Genomic DNA, 16,204 nt, shown 5'->3' with positions numbered 1-16,204 from the left:
ATTTACAATTAGATTAGATTGTTCTGATTATCTCTCTTTCTCTTTTTAGAGAGCTTCCTCACTCACCGCGTAACTTGCAGGTGGCTCTGAATGAGACAGACAGCAGGACGGTTCTTCTGTCATGGGTTCGTCCATTTGATGGGAACAGTCCTCTTCTGCATTACATCATTGAGCTCTCTGAGAACAGTAAGTGTGTGTGTGCATGTGCTTTTATATGAGCTTTGGCATATGGTTTATTAAAGTTAATGTGCCTTAGCTGCAGCTTTCAATTAAGCTGTTTTGCATCCAGTCTGTTCAACTAATTCTAAGGCCTTTCCCATTTCCCTTTCACTCTATTCCTTCCTGAGCTCTAAAAGCAGACAAGAGACATTGAAATTAGTGAAAACAGAAGAGAAATGGAAGTGTATTGTAATCGAGGGTAGTGGGAGAAGGTTTGTTTTCGCTGTATTGAGCCAAGACACTGCTACATGAAGATGAATGTAAGAAGAGATTGTGACGGGAAACAATGAGAGAGAGAGATTGATTTGTGTATCGTCAATGAAAGACATTGAAAAATGTGGTTGGGCAGAGGTGCTGAATGTTTGTAATAAACACCAAGATCTCTCTCTCTCTCTCCCTCATGCACACATTTTAAAGGAACATTTTACTCCAACATAAAAGTTCTCTAATCATTTACTCACCATCATGTTGTTTCATAAGAATGTCTTTGTTCCATGGAACACAAAAGGATCATGCCCATTTCTTTTCACCTGCAGTTACAATGAATGGGGAGTAAAGCTTCCAAGCTTCAAAAAGGATGTGAAAGGATTATAAATGCATCATTAATGGTCTATACAACTTGTGCACTGTATTCTAAGTCTTCGGATGCCATACAATATTTTTGTGTGAGGAATAAACGTAAATGTATGTCATTATTAACAGCTGCCGTAGTGTTTCCTTGGCACGCTCATGAGAATTCATGACAGAAGTAGCAATGTTCGAGATTGTGAACGTATGTGACGAGTCTGATCTTTTCAACGAATCCGTTGATTCAGTTTTCAATTCAGTTCAAAAATTCAGTTCAGCATCAGTAAATAATGACTTGGAATGACTGTTCTTGGAAACAGATTTCAGTCTGTTTCTTTCACAAAGCTATCATATGACTTCAGAAGACTTGGCATATAGCGTACAAGTTGTATGAACCACTTTTATTATATTATTAAGGTGTTTTTGTTTTGAAGCTTGAAAGAAAAAGAAAGTATAGGAACCTATTTGATACTTTGTGGTATTATGCATGCATATTTTCTCTTTATTGGCATTCATATGTATCTTGTGGCTGACTACGTACTGTTCCAGTTGTACTTTATATTAATTATTCCTACAGTTCCTCATATTTTTTGTCTTCTCTTGGGTCTGCTTGAATGATTTCAAAGTTATATTTTTCATTGATCTGCTTCCCATAATTTTTTATGTTCTACATACACACGCACGCACGCACACACACACACACGCGCACACACATTGAGTGTTGTGTGTAGTAACACCTCCCGAATAAAAAAACAGCCCAGTCATAATTTCATAATTTGTTAAACCTCTGTGTTGAAAGAGATAATTCAAACAACTGACCATAAATCAACAAGGAAAATAAAAATAGCAGTTTATTCAAGAAATATATACTTTGATGCTGCAAGAAAAGTCTAGTGTAAAACAAATAAGTCTTGTGTTGTCTGCAAGGTTTTTCATTACATTTAAATATAGCCCTTTACATTATAGTGTCTATGTTGAAAGGGATCTCATAAATATTCATTGTAGTGTTGTTAGATGTTGCTAGAAAGGAGGCAAGGAACAGTTTATTTATTTATTAAATACAGCAAGAGCTGGTGAAGCGTCAAGGGTATCCCGCACCGGCTGCAGACAGAGTGAGGTAAATATAGGCAGGGAACTAATAGTGATCAGGTGCCGCTGGCTTGCTGAAAGCTGGAGCGATCAGCATTCCCATGGAAACAATAAGGGTTCCCATGGCAATGCTGATCATGCGAGCCAGCAGCACCTGAATCATCAGAGGAAAAATGCAAAATGGAACAAACCATGGAAGACTGTGACAGATATACAATTGTTGGCTATGGATGGCTAATATTTAGCCATTTGGAGATATCTTCATTGTCAATGCCTTGTCAAAGGAAAAAACACATGTTCTTGCACATTCTTTAAAAAAAAGTCCTTAGGGTCAGGCGTACTGTCCCACAAGTCAAAATTTGTATTACATGATCGAATCAGCAATATATATATATATATATATATATATATATATATATATATATATATATTAGGGCTGTCAATCGATAATTTTTTTTAATTGAATTAATTACATGGTGTCCCGATTAATTAATCGCGATTAATCACACGTACAAATATTTGCTGAGAAAGCCCCTCATATAACAATAATTCAATATATAATGATGAAATAATTATACATAGTTATCTTTAAATATCAAAAAATTATATATATATATAGAATTGTTTTTTTGTTTTTTTTTAAACAAGCCAGGGGTATACATAGTATGCAATACTACAGATATATGTTACAATAATGCCAAGACATTATATTCATTACATAGTGCAATGGTTTTCAATGGTTTGGAGTTGATGGAGGTACAAAGAGTATTTCAATAATATTTTAAGTCTTTACAAAAAAGTGCAATTAGGGGCTTTATAGACATAAATTTACACTTATGTATAAAAAAAACTTGGCAAGAAAAATGAACAGATTAATCAGAAAATATCAACTTAAGTTATCAAAACTGTGAAAACCAAATAAAACGTCTTTATAAAGTAAAGAAAAACTAGTTAAAATAGAGGTACGTACAAACAAACAATATTTTCTCCAAAATACTGCAGCGTGGACACATTCCCAAAAAAGTGAGGGGCAGATTAATCTACAGCATTACAGAAGGAGCAAAGTGGATCTATTTCAGGGAGCATGTTTCTTAAATAAAGATTGACTGGGTAAAAAAACTGTGTAACAGTTTAAAGGACACCTCCTTAACCTTGTTGGTAATTAAATATTTGTGAGGTAAAGACCATACGACCTGCGTCAAACATGCTTGTGTCGTGTCTTGGGTGTGTTGCGTCATAACAGTAAAATGTTTAGGTCACTGTGTCAAGTTAAATATAGTTTAATACTCAATCTTTAAACACATTTTGAGATCCCTTGGCTCGCACGTTTATGTTGTGTGTCTGCTGAAGAGTTGTTAATGTTTTGTTCACTGTAATAAACTGCTTGTTGCTCACACAGCTGAAATTTCACTTACTGCCCTCTGGAGTAAACAGGTGGTACTACAAGATTGAATCTCTCAGGAAAGCATTGCGATTAAATGCGTTAATTTTTTTTAACGCGTAATTTTTTGTTAAATCGACAGCCCTAATATATATATACTACAATAACAAAACAATTATTCAACCAAAAACCTTATATATATATATAGGGTTTTTGGTTGAATAATTGTTTTGTTATTGTAGTTCGAATTATCTCGGAGACCATGGGAGAAACCCAGTGGTGATCGCGACTCTGGGAATTACATATTTTACTTTTAGGTTTATGGTTGGGGGTTTGGGAGAAAGGTTAAAAAATATATGCATTCCTGTTGACTGTATAACATAATTTACAACTAAAAATACAACTTGCTTTTGGCACCATTTCACCTTACAACACTTTTTGCTTCGGTCACTGGGGGCAGTGATTCAAATTTTAGTAAGCTCAGACCAATTTCAGCAGCAGGACTGTCAACCTCTTGTCACTGAATTCACATTATAATCCATCTGCTCAACCCCAGCACAGCTGCACAATGTTAAAAGAATGTGGAAGAACCAGATTTTGTCCTTATTGTTCTGCTTTACAGATTCTCCATGGAAGGTGTACATGGCTGATGTTAGTCCTGCACTAACTAGTTTGTTAGTCAGTGGTTTGACACCAGCAAGGACGTACCAGTTCAGAGTGTGCGCTGTCAACCAGGTGGGCCGTGGACAGTACAGTTCAGAGACAAACAGGTAAGAACCCAGAAGAAACTTTTATTGCTCCGAGGTTGCTCTTAGCTCTGGAGAACTAATGGCGTTCTATGTTTCTTTGAAGTATAACCTTTGTCTTAGATGTTTCTCCTAATATGACGTTGGAGAAACAAAAGTGGGCACAAATGTGAATAGCATACCTCATATAATGGAAGTTTTTGATAATATAGAAATATTTTGAGTTCATATTGAAATCTGACTTTTGATAGTATCTTGGGAAATCTGATAAGAGTTTGAGCTATTGTTGGAATTTATTCTGAAACTTTTGCAAAGGACTTAATTTGCTCCTCATTTCATCTCATTGATGTCTAGGAGAAACAGTTGGCACATTGAAGATATCTCAGTTGTGATTTTTCTTTCCTATGGGCAGACACACACATAGTTAGTCAGTTAGTTAGATAGGAAATTGAAGGGCAAGATTTGAACCCTATCAAAAGAACGGTTGATTGTAATTGAATTACATGAGTGCTCCCATCTTTGCCTCTGATTGTGACCCATTATGACAATGTAGATGCAACAATAAAATAAAAAATACATCCTATAAAGGTGTGTGAAACTGCTTTTTTCAAAGCTTATTCATCACAGGGAAAGAATGTCATATACAAACTTGCCTCTAGGGAAGGACACTTCAACATACAGGCCTTTTTGTTGTTTGTTCTTTATTTAGTTTTTTGTGCATGTGTTTTTTTCTCTTGTATAAATTGGCACACGTCAGAATGAGTGCATTCTAAATCAAATCGCTTAAAGAACTTTAAAGGCCAAAAAGTTAAAATGGCTATTTTTCAAGCCACAGGCGTAAAGCTAATGCACATACCAAACACACTTTGTGAAACGACTGGCAGAAGGTCTGCTCGATCATAAAGGAGATGTTGAAAAAGGTTGCCATGCTGTTCTCTAGATCTTAGCCTCTATTTGAAGCCATTCTCCTTTAACTGACACTGGCAATGTATTTCAAACAGTGCCAGTTCAGCTAAAGTGTTCCCTGCTCTCATAAATCTTTGGATTCTTTTTTATTGACTAATCTACACAACTACTGCACAATGTAAAAAATGTTTTTTTTTTTTTTTTTTTTTACGTGAAAATGCACTGTATATAAATATATTATACTTCAGGTGGTACTTCCTTTTGTAAGATTCTTCAGAACTTCTGTAAGATTCATGTAGACTTACTTTAAATATTAGAAAGGATGCATTATTTTATACATTCACTCAAAAATAATCATTTTAAGATTTACGCATTTCTGTTTCATAACAAAAATCTTCAATAAAATAAAATAAACAATTAAAAGTTTTAAGTTGTATTAATTTAATTATGTTAAACATTAAAACAGTTTAATTGGATGTCAGTGTGTACATTTTAAAAATAGTAATAAAGTATATACAGTATATATTATATATTATAAAAGTATATACAGTATATATTATATACACACTGGCCACTTAATTAGGTACACCTGTACATCTACTTATCCATGTGATTATTTAATTAGCTAATCGTGTGGCAGCAGTGTGATGTATAAAATCAGGAGCTTCAATTAATGTTCACATCAACCATCAGAATGGGGAAAAATTGTATCATTGTTGGTGCCAGATGGGCTGGTTTGTGTATTTTCACACACAATAGTCTCTAGAGTGTATAGAGATTGGGTTACTGTCACCTCCTCTGACCTCTGTCATTTACAAGCCGTTTTCGCCCACTGAACTGCCGCTATATATATAAAGCTGTAATAAGTGATAACCTACAAATGTTGCCTCAAGGAGCTATTTCTACTCGATCTAACCCTTAAAATGACATTTGTTGGTTTATCCTAATATATTCAGGTTGAGTTATTGATGTTAATATTTTTTAAATTGAATCAAGCCAATAAATTTAAATGTTACCAAAGGAAGCATTTTTTTTTTTATGATGATGACTATGTGCAGTATGCATTGATTTGTTACAGATGAAACATACACAAGTATGCAATATTACTGACAATAACTCAATATACAATGTCCCAATAGGTAAGTCAACCATGCATGTTAGCAACATTGGAAAGACATTTGTAACATGCAGAATCAGTGGGGCAAAATCTCTGCAACTTTTTAAACTCAAAACTAGAAGAAAAAAAAAGGTAATCCACTTTCTAACGGACTACATAAAGCCATATTTATTAAAAGAACAGATAATGTGTGCTGTTTGGTAATTACTCAATTAATTTTAATATGGCCAGTTTCTTAATGTTACTCTTCAGTGAGCAACAAGTCAAAAGGAATTGCTTAACATTAATTTCAGGTCAAGTTTTAAATGTACAGTATAGGATTTGTGAGATATACAGAGACCACTTTTGAAAATGCTTCAATGCATCTTTGCATTTTCATTACAAATTGTACTATACAGCATAACAAGAATAGCAATTCTGTAGCATAACAATTTTGAGTGAAAAGTTAACTGAAAATGAACTTCAGGATTTGATAGTGTTTGGTATGTCCCTTTTTTGTTTTATTGACAGCATGCACTAAAGCAGGCATGGACTCCACAAGTTAATCTGAGAATATTCTAAAGAGCATCTTGCATGCTTCGATAGAAGCTATGAAAATCTGATATTTTGTAAAAAGGTGTTAAAATGTTCAATGTCACAAATTGCTTATTTGATTAGCGAGCAAGAGACAGTGCACTGTTTCAATACAGTCCCTTAATTTTGGACCCCACTGAAAATACATTTTTGCAAAATATATTACTAGTCCAAGTACAGTGGATTTTTAATGAAGTTGCAAAGAAATCAATCAATAATTTACAATATATTGATTGATTAAGACTTGAACTCTTAAAGATTAGCCATCCAGTAGAATTAGTAATTGTTTTCCATCATGACTTGATGCCTGACCCAAGACTAGTTTCAACTTCAAACTTAACTCTGATTTGCAAAACTGTGATTTGGACCCATTTCTGGTTTCTATTTCATTTGGGAAAAATCTGGACTAAAATTGGATGAGCAAATAAATTCTGTTGTAAAAGGTGGCTTTTTCCACCTCAGGGCCATTGCCAAACAAAAACCCTTCCCATCTTTCAAGCATCTGGAGGCTGTTATTCATGCTTTAATTTCATCCACACTGGATTAATTTAATTAATTGTATTTGGGGCTTTCAAGCGCTTCATTTTCTACAGTTAGTACAAAATGCTGCGCTTAGGCTCCTGACAGAAACTAGGAAGCATGACAGTATTTCTCCTGTGATGTCCTCTCTTTACTGGCTTCCAGTTAGTCATAGTGTTTAATTTAAGCTTCTTTTCATTGTTTTCTGATTATGCTATCTGATCGTGCTTTCTCTGTTGCTGCCCCTCGCCTTTGGAATAGTCTGCCTCTCCACATTAGATCCTGTGCTCCCTTACAAAACAAAAAGACATGTGAATATATTGGAAAATATAATGTGATATATTAAATAATACATTTCCATATATGGGAATCAAGTGCTTAATTTTTCAATATTCTGCAATACATAATGAAGACATAAATGTAAATTCAGTGACAGATTTGCTTTCCACATAGTATTTCAGACTGTGTGTGTGTGTGTGTTGGACAATTGGAATTGGAAAAAGAACATCTAATTCAAGAGGTCACCTGATTGGCAGAGGATAGAAAGTTGTGGAAGAGTATTGTCGTGCCTAACAAGCCTGTCCGATGATGGTGATCATGATTGATCATAAGACATGCCAGACTATTGGATACTTTGGCAACTCAAAAACAAACACAAAGACGATGTTAAGCTTCATTTAATGAACCAAATAGTTTTCAACTGTGTTTGATATAATGGCAAGTGATTTTCTTGTACCAAATTAGCAATTTAGCATGATTACTCAAGGATAATGTGTTGGAGTGATGGCTGCTGGAAATGGGGCCTGTCTAGATTTGATAAAAATAACCTTTTTTTAAATAGTGATGGTGCTGTTTTTTTACACCAGTAAAGTCCTGACTATACTTTGTAATCAGCTGAATGCCACTTTGGTAAATAAAAGTACCAATTTCTTTCAGAAACAGCTAAATCTGTACATTAGTCCAAACTTTTGGCCAAAGTTTTACACATTTTAGTTGATAAAAAAGTAGTGACTAAATGTGGCTAAACATAATTAAAATCACCAAACTTGTGTCTATAATCACTTTTCTTTCAAACTGAATGTTTAATTTGAAATGATCAGTGGTAACAAGAGGAATAGATGGAGAGGAAAGAGAGAGAAAAGATGAAGAGGAACAGAAACACAAAAAATCAAATATTGATGGCGAGGGCACTAATTAAAATTTGAGCACCTATCTGCTTTGACCTCATTTCCAATTAATGCCTGGATCTTCATCATTTATATGAAAAATTTAAATAACTATTTCTTTTATACTTCTTATTAAGTTTTTGGCAAAGTACCATCAAAGGAAGAGTGCAACTCATACAATATGTAGAAAAGAACAAGGTCTTGTCATTCAAATGTGTTTCATATGTATTTGGCACACTTCAATGTTGATGTCAACTTTTTTTTTTTATGTATTTATTATTAATAATATTTACAGCTTGACCTCGATTGGTCAACTTAATGCTGTTTTTCAAAGAAAGGTCTACAGTCATTATCTATACATTAAAGAGCCTACATTAATAATTATATGAATGTACAAGGGAATATTTAAGGTTCTGTAACTGGATACCATTTCTTTTAAGGTTTTCATTTTTGTTTAATAACCCTTTTGCCTTTAAATGGTCCTGCAGTGTGAAAAAATATTTTTTAAATAAAAATATTTCTTGAATAAAATGAATGTTTCTAAGCCTTTAAAATTGGTTTAGAATGGTAAATGGTCTGCACTTATATAGCACTTTTTTTAACCTTAGAGCGCATTACACTGTGTCCCAATCACCCTCACACACACACACACACACACACACACACACACACACATGTTGTGTTTCCATGTTTTATAGGGACTTTCCATAGACATAATGGTTTTTATACTGTACAAACTTTATATTCTATCCCCTAAACCTAACCCTACCCCTAAACCTAACCCTCACAGAAAACTTTCTGCATTTTTACATTTTCAAAAAACATAATTTAGTATGATTTATAAGCTGTTTTCCTCATGGGGACCGACAAAATGTCCCCACAAGGTCAAAAATTTCGGGTTTTACTATCCTTATGGGGACATTTGGTCCCCACAAAGTGATAAATACACGCTCACACACACACACACACACACACACACACACACACACACACACACACACACACACACACACACACACACACACACACACACTCATACACTCATACACCAATGGCGGCAGAGCTGCCATTCAAGGAGCTAGCCTGCCATTGGGAGCAACTTGGGGTTCAGTGTCGTGCCCAAGGACACTTCGACATGTGGAGTCGTGTGGACCAGGAATCGAACCACCAACCCTGCGATTGGCAGCCGACCTGCTCTACCACTTGAACCACAGCCGCCCCATAAGAATGCTTATTGTTTGTTTGACAAAACATCAATCAGACTTAACAACTTTACCGCAAGATTGGACACTTGAGACACTTTAGGGCTTTACCACTTAATCAAGCTAACAACCTTTAAACTGCAGATTAGCGCAAAGAAGTTTTTATTGCCCACTTTGGCAATCTACAGTTTCCTGAATCCTACAGTCAGACTTCGAGTGCTAAAGCCCATGTTATTGATCAAATTATGAAATTAAAGAGTTTGCTGAATTACTCTAATGGGGTGAATCTAAAACAGATCTGTCCATTTCTATAGTATATATTAGAAACATAAAATTCTAAACCCAGTTCATATACTGAAATGTTATTTAAAAAAAAATATTTTGCTATATGATTGTATTTGAATGCTTATTTTGCTCTTGTTTGATTTGGAAAAATTATTCACATCAGAGGGAAAAAGAGAGCTTGATGGCAAGTTTCTCAGTAATCATGAGTTATTGTTAATATTTCTGTCAACTGACAATGCAACAAAGGTAGGCCACCTGTTTGGCTTTTTCAGGGTTCATCAAGCACATTTCTGAGAAGGAATGAAGTATATGTAATTATGTAACTAGTATACTTATGTGACTTCAGCCACATTAGTTCTCAGAAAAGGTCTAGTATAATTTGTTTGCATGCCACTTGCTATTTTGTTATCTAATGCAGTTTAATATATCCCATTTAAGTGTCCATACTTCTTGGGGTCTCAGAAATAGGCTTTTCTGGCTTTAAAATGCTGAAGGTGAAAATCACCTGGTCTGATTCCCCTTAGTTTGGTTTTGTTTGATGAATGAAATAAGCTCTTTTTCCAGTTTTCAATTCTTTTAAAGAACTAAGTGAAGTTGAGGTTATTTCAGCGAACCCTTTTACCACAGCAGGGTCAGCTCTAAGTTATCCCTGTTCTTTTAAAGACTTTTCAGACATGCCAGAAAGATCAATTTCTCTCACTCTAGGTATACTGGCTAAGCCCAGAAGGAAACTTTTAGTTACTGTGGATGCCTCTGTGAGAGACACTGAGATAAGATTCCAGGGTTGAAATCGTTCTCTTTTATGATGAGGTTTTTCTTATTTTATCTGTCAGACTGATGCTGCGAGAAGAACCACCCAGTGCACCTCCAAAAAACATTGTGGCAAGTGGTCGAACCAACCAGAGCATTATGGTTCAATGGCAGCCTCCCCCAGAACCACAGCTCAATGGAGTTCTCAGGGGCTATGTGCTCAGGCAAGTGTTTGTTATGCACGTTTTGCATGATTGTGATAGTATATATGATTTCACTATTTTAGAATTAGACTTCCCTTCCCTACACAAGGGAAGTGTATTACAGGTTATTGAGCAACATCAGTCATTTGTTTTGCATAAAATGTGGCTTGAGTAACCAAGTGTTTGCGTGTATTGTATCGATTTCATTCTGTTTGTTGATTTATTGGTCTCTATGGGAATAAACGTTGTACTTTGCTGTACAAGCCAAGTCGTAGGATTGCGATTTCACCTTACTGTACAAATTATTACAAGTTGCCATGAGACTATGCTGGAACATCTACATATAACTTTCCCACGATCATGGTTAACTTGTAAATATCAGGTAAAATTGTGATTTCCAGACCTGGAAAAGTCAATGAAATTCTTAAAATCTTAAAAAGTTGCGGAAAAGTCAGAGAAATATATATAGTTAAAACAGATTTTTGTAGTTGCTCAGCTCTAGAGTATTTAATTGGCTTTACATTGTTCTTTGTGAGTGCAATATCTCTAAGATTATATTTTTCAAATCCTTATCAAGAGTGTCTAGTAAAACCATGGAAAAGTTGTGGAAATTCATTAGTCAAAAGATGTGGGAACCCTATATAGAGCTACTCTCTCACACTCTCTCATACACACATATTTTAATGTACTGTAATAAAGTCTTTTGTTTTAACTGAATTCTAGCTGTAAATCAACAACAACATCTTAATGGATTTGATATTACCTTCTAACACCTTATTGAGTATTCCTCTAAAACCAGCTTCTGATGGTAGCAACATTTCACATTTTATCTAGCTGTTCTGTCCTGGTCAATTGTGACCATTAACTGGTCCAGACTTGTCCAAGCTGGTCAAGATGGTTGAAAGCCTGTGGTTTGGGCTGAGGTCAACATGCTATTAGACATTAGGGTCAAGTGGGTTAGAGCTGATACACCACCAACGGCCAGCAACAAACCATGCCACCGTGAGATGGAATGACCTTTGAACACCCCTAACCCCAAGTATTAAACTTCAAACTTGTCATTTGCTTAATTTGTTAAGTACAAGAATGACACTTCAAATTGTGCATTGAGCTGAGACTATTTATTTTCTAAGCCAATCAGAGAAATTATTTTCGTGTGAAGGTAAGGTGCTAAAAATCCTTGAAAACACTTTGGGATCCACATAGCAATTGCACTCCACTCCCAGAAGTTGTGTGAAGCCAGCCAATAAGATTGAAACTGGTGATTTCAGTCAACTATTGCCATTTTTGTATATAGATGGTCAGTGAATAGACTATGAGCAATCTGATGTAAACCCACTTGCATGTTTTTAGAAGGAATTTCCAAATTGAGCTGAATTAGCAAGTGTTTTTGAGTATGTTTGTGTTATAGGTCGACAATCAACTCCCAAAAAAACATCTCCATTTCTCTCTCCCCCTCCCACTCAGGTATAGATTGGCGGGTCTGCCTGGTGAGTTTCAGCTGAAGAACATCACCAGTGCAGAGATGAATTACTGTCTGATTGGAGAGCTCATCATCTGGACACAGTATGAGATCCAAGTGGCTGCCTACACTGGAGCAGGATTGGGATTGTTCAGCCAGTCTGTCACGGAGTACACACTGCAAGGGGGTTAGACAATCACACACACACACACACACACACACACACACACACACACACACACACATATGCAAATACACAAGCACTGCCTTATTAGCCAGAACATTGTTCAAAACGGTGCTCTTTGAATCTGGTGGTTATCAGGGATTAAAACCCTTTGATTTTTAGGGACACTTGTTTATAGGGGTCCAAAAGAACCTTAATTCTCATTGAGTTACCGATATCATAAAGGATCTACAGTAACCAAGGAAACCATAAAATCCATTAGTTGGCTTTACTGCACAGATTGGCCATCTGAAAGATTATTCCTAAGAAGAGTAAATTTATGGACTCCGGGCAAACAGCGACCGTAGCCCATTAATTTGTCTAATTTGCTTCATGGGTGTGAATTTGTGTGTAAGTGTGTGTGTGTGTGCAGAGTGTTCTGAGATGCTTGATTATACATATTATTTTAAGCTATTTTAATAATACTCCCGCAGAGATTAATAGAGTCCTGCTAGTTACTTTAAAGACCCCATGAAATCGCTGAACAAGGTTACAGTAGTTTTTGTTCCCGTCTGTCGCTCTCTTCAACGTTGTGTCGAGTGAAGCTATACTAGGGGACTTTCTCGAAGGCCTTGGTTACCTCTGAACTTGAGAAAAGGCCAATGAAAATTTGGCAGACAGAATTTGCATGTCCCTCCCCTGGACATACGGATATAAAGGGAGGGAATCATGCCTTTGTTCATTCATATTTCTTCTTCGGAGCAGAGTGGTTGTGCGATCAGTGAGCTGAAATCACTTACTGTTCCACTCACCTCTGCAGATCTTATGCTGTTGGATCTACACTGCATATCAGTGGCTTTCTCCTTCTCTACACGGCAGTGCAGCTTTCCCCTGGGTGCTTCAACAGCACTGCTAAAAGAGAATATTTTATCTAAAAGAGCAATTCACAGCTGGCGTTGAACGTCCTTTTCTGGGATTCGTCTTAATAATGATGCCTTTCCGCCCCTGTGTAGTTCCTGGATGCGGTCGATTTCTCTCTGCTCCTGCTCCTGACTGTCACAGACGCTGCCTGTGGATGGTTCGTGTTCTCACTGCGAGAACATTGCGGTCGCGGCTTTCCTTTTTAAAGACAATTTGGGGATGGCAGCAGGCTCTGATTCGCCGGGTAGTTCTCCATGAACCACCTACCCCCCGGCATGCTCGTTGACTTCGATTCGCCCTCGAGCTGGATGATGAGTTCGCCGCTGCATCGGAGAGCGTTCCTGCGTCTGACGCGTAAGGTCGGCATGCCAATGTCTTAGGCTGACGCCCAGATGGCTGACATGCTTGCCCTGGCCGCCGTCAGTGTGGGGTTGGACTGGAACCCTCTGTCCTCTCCACAGCCTTCATGGCTAGATGATTTTTTCCGTGGGTCCGGGCGCCACTCACAGCCATTCCATTCCCCGGTTCCTTTCTTCCCGGAGTTGCATGATGAGCTGACGAGGTCGTGGAGGGCACCTTTCACTGCCTGCAACCGACCTCCTCGCTCATCCGCTTTCACTACCCTCGATGGCGTGGCGGCTCACGGGAACTGCGCTCGGCGACTGCCCTCGCCCTCCAGGCAGCTCCGCCTCAATCTGGGCCCAGCTCTCAGCCCCAGCGTCGAGCCCCCTACAGGAAGTGCATGCCCCCGTCTCCAAAACATCCTCGTGTACCCGGAAGTCTCGCAATCAATCCTGAGACAGAAGACCCAGGGAACGAGACTTTTTCTCCGGAGCTGGTAAGCAGACCACTCCGTCCCCCGGTGGAGGGCTGAGAGGAGAATTCTTATTTACATTTATTTTCTTTGCCGCACCCCCTTCGGGCTGTGGTACCCACATGCTCAATAAAAGAGCAAATTCCTTGTTTCCTGGGTCATTTGGCCTGCAAATGCTGTTCTCACGAATTTCCACATTTTCCACATTGCCACATTTCAGCAGTCCCGGCTCTCCAGACGCAGACCTTTCGCCTCCGTACCCACAACTGCAGCCCCCAGCCGGCTGGTTCTGACAAGTCTATAGGACGCCTACACGGGACCTCCTCCTCAGTCACTAACCCTCCCCCTGCTGGGTGTGCGGAGCAAGGTAAGTGCTTGGAGTCTTCTCTCAGCACCAAAGCCTCAGAACGCAGCCGCCGGCTCCGGGACGGGTCCCAGGCTGGGTTGGCACATCAACTGCCTAGAGTTGCTGGCTGTAATCCTTGCCCAGCGGAGGTTTCTCCCACTAATACCTGGCAAGCACATCTTGATTCGTTCAGACAGCACCGCTTCGATAGCATACATAAATCGCCATGGCGGCATGTGTTATATGTCACAACTTGCCCGCCATCTCTCCTCCATCCCCAGGCGGTCCAGCTGATTTGGGAGCGGTTCAACAAAGCACAGATAGACCTGTGAAATGAAAAACAGTTTGTTTTTGACCCTTGACTGATACCAATACCAATAATGTTTATGTTTAAGTGAACGATAACTGATACGCAGAACAAATTTTTAATTAGTGTTCTTTTTCTGCTTTTTTCACACTAGAATTGCTAGGCCTAAATGTTAACATAATAAGCAAGAAAACATATAAATTCATTAAATGGTGCAATTTATGGCTAGACCTTATATTAAAGAACCTATTACCGATTAAGTAGGAACAAATATTCATTTATTTCTATATTCAGATTAATTTAATTATTGTTCTTTCTTTTTTGTTTACAATCATAGCTAGGTCTAAATGTTATCACACACAAAAGAAAACATAGAAATCTGTTAAATTACTAAATTAATTGCTAGACACGATATTAAATAAACAATGACTGTTTAAGTAGAAAAAACTGATTATCGGTGAAACAATATTGGTCAAACTGATTATCCATGTATTTCTAATTTGGGAGGGAAATACTGAAGGTAGTCCCTTTTTGTAAATACCCAATAGCCTTTAGTTTATGCTATAACCATGAACCATGATTTGCTACTAGTTGGAGACAAGTGATATTGTGTGGAGGGACATTCTCATTCTACAGTGCATTTTATATGTAGTCCAAGATGAGGCATTAATATTTTGGTCAGTTTTGCCAGAAGGGAAAGACTGTACATTTTAAATGCATATTTCTTCTAAAAATTAATTTGGTTGGAGTGCATTAGCATATAGATGACCTCAAAGCTAAAAAGCATCATGCTTTTGTGCTTTGTGTGTATGCATGTGTGTGTGTGTGTTCTAGAGCAGTGCATTTTTGTCCCTGCACCAGTTCAGTTATATGGACACAGACAGACACTCTAAGGTAACCTTGTGCCGATGTGTTATTGTGTTTAAAATGAATAGGGTAGCAGGACGAATCATAGTGCCCAATCCAATTGAGCAATATTTAATCTGTACTCAATTCGCCTGGCCTGACCTTAAAGAGGCCATCTTAAGCACATTAAGTGTAAGCAGCATTGAGTCTTTATGGAAATATGATCTCTCTCTTTCCACTGCACATATGTGCCTGCTGCAGAACACTGATAGGCTAAAGGAAGGCTTTGGGTACTAACCATATTTCCTTCATGTGTTTATCTTTATCTGTACCTGTGTGCATGGTCATTTTAAATGTAGTATGTACTGTACAGTATAAATCTTTGTGTGAATGTATGAAAACGGGGAAGGCTTTGAGTAGACATTTACATTCAGAAGCCAGGTACACTGAAAAAAGCTAAAGCAGCTCTACTGAAAATACTAAACCACTACACTTAAAATCAACTTAATACATTTATGTATGAGATGAGAACATAATCATATTGCGTAAAGTCCAAGTAAAATTAAACACAGTCATTAAAAAGTGAGATGATTACATTGTTATGAAATTAATAAATGGATTT

At 37.4% G+C, this 16,204-nt stretch overlaps 1 protein-coding gene across 1 annotated transcript in view; it reads left to right on the top strand.

Moving 5' to 3' along the window:
* Positions 1–16,204, top strand: part of LOC127651357 (protein sidekick-1-like) — a 281,945-nt gene that overhangs the window by 177,675 nt on the left and 88,066 nt on the right. Inside the window, 4 exon segments of the mRNA XM_052137130.1 lie at positions 50–186; positions 3,879–4,026; positions 10,604–10,744; positions 12,191–12,372. Of these exon segments, the coding sequence (XP_051993090.1) occupies positions 50–186; positions 3,879–4,026; positions 10,604–10,744; positions 12,191–12,372 (608 nt within the window).

The sequence above is a fragment of the Xyrauchen texanus genome, chromosome 11 (assembly GCF_025860055.1).
Source record: "Xyrauchen texanus isolate HMW12.3.18 chromosome 11, RBS_HiC_50CHRs, whole genome shotgun sequence".
Classification (NCBI taxonomy): Eukaryota; Metazoa; Chordata; class Actinopteri; order Cypriniformes; family Catostomidae; genus Xyrauchen; species Xyrauchen texanus.
The sequence above is the reverse complement of the archived record's forward strand: the minus strand, read 5'-3'. Positions and strand labels throughout refer to the sequence as shown.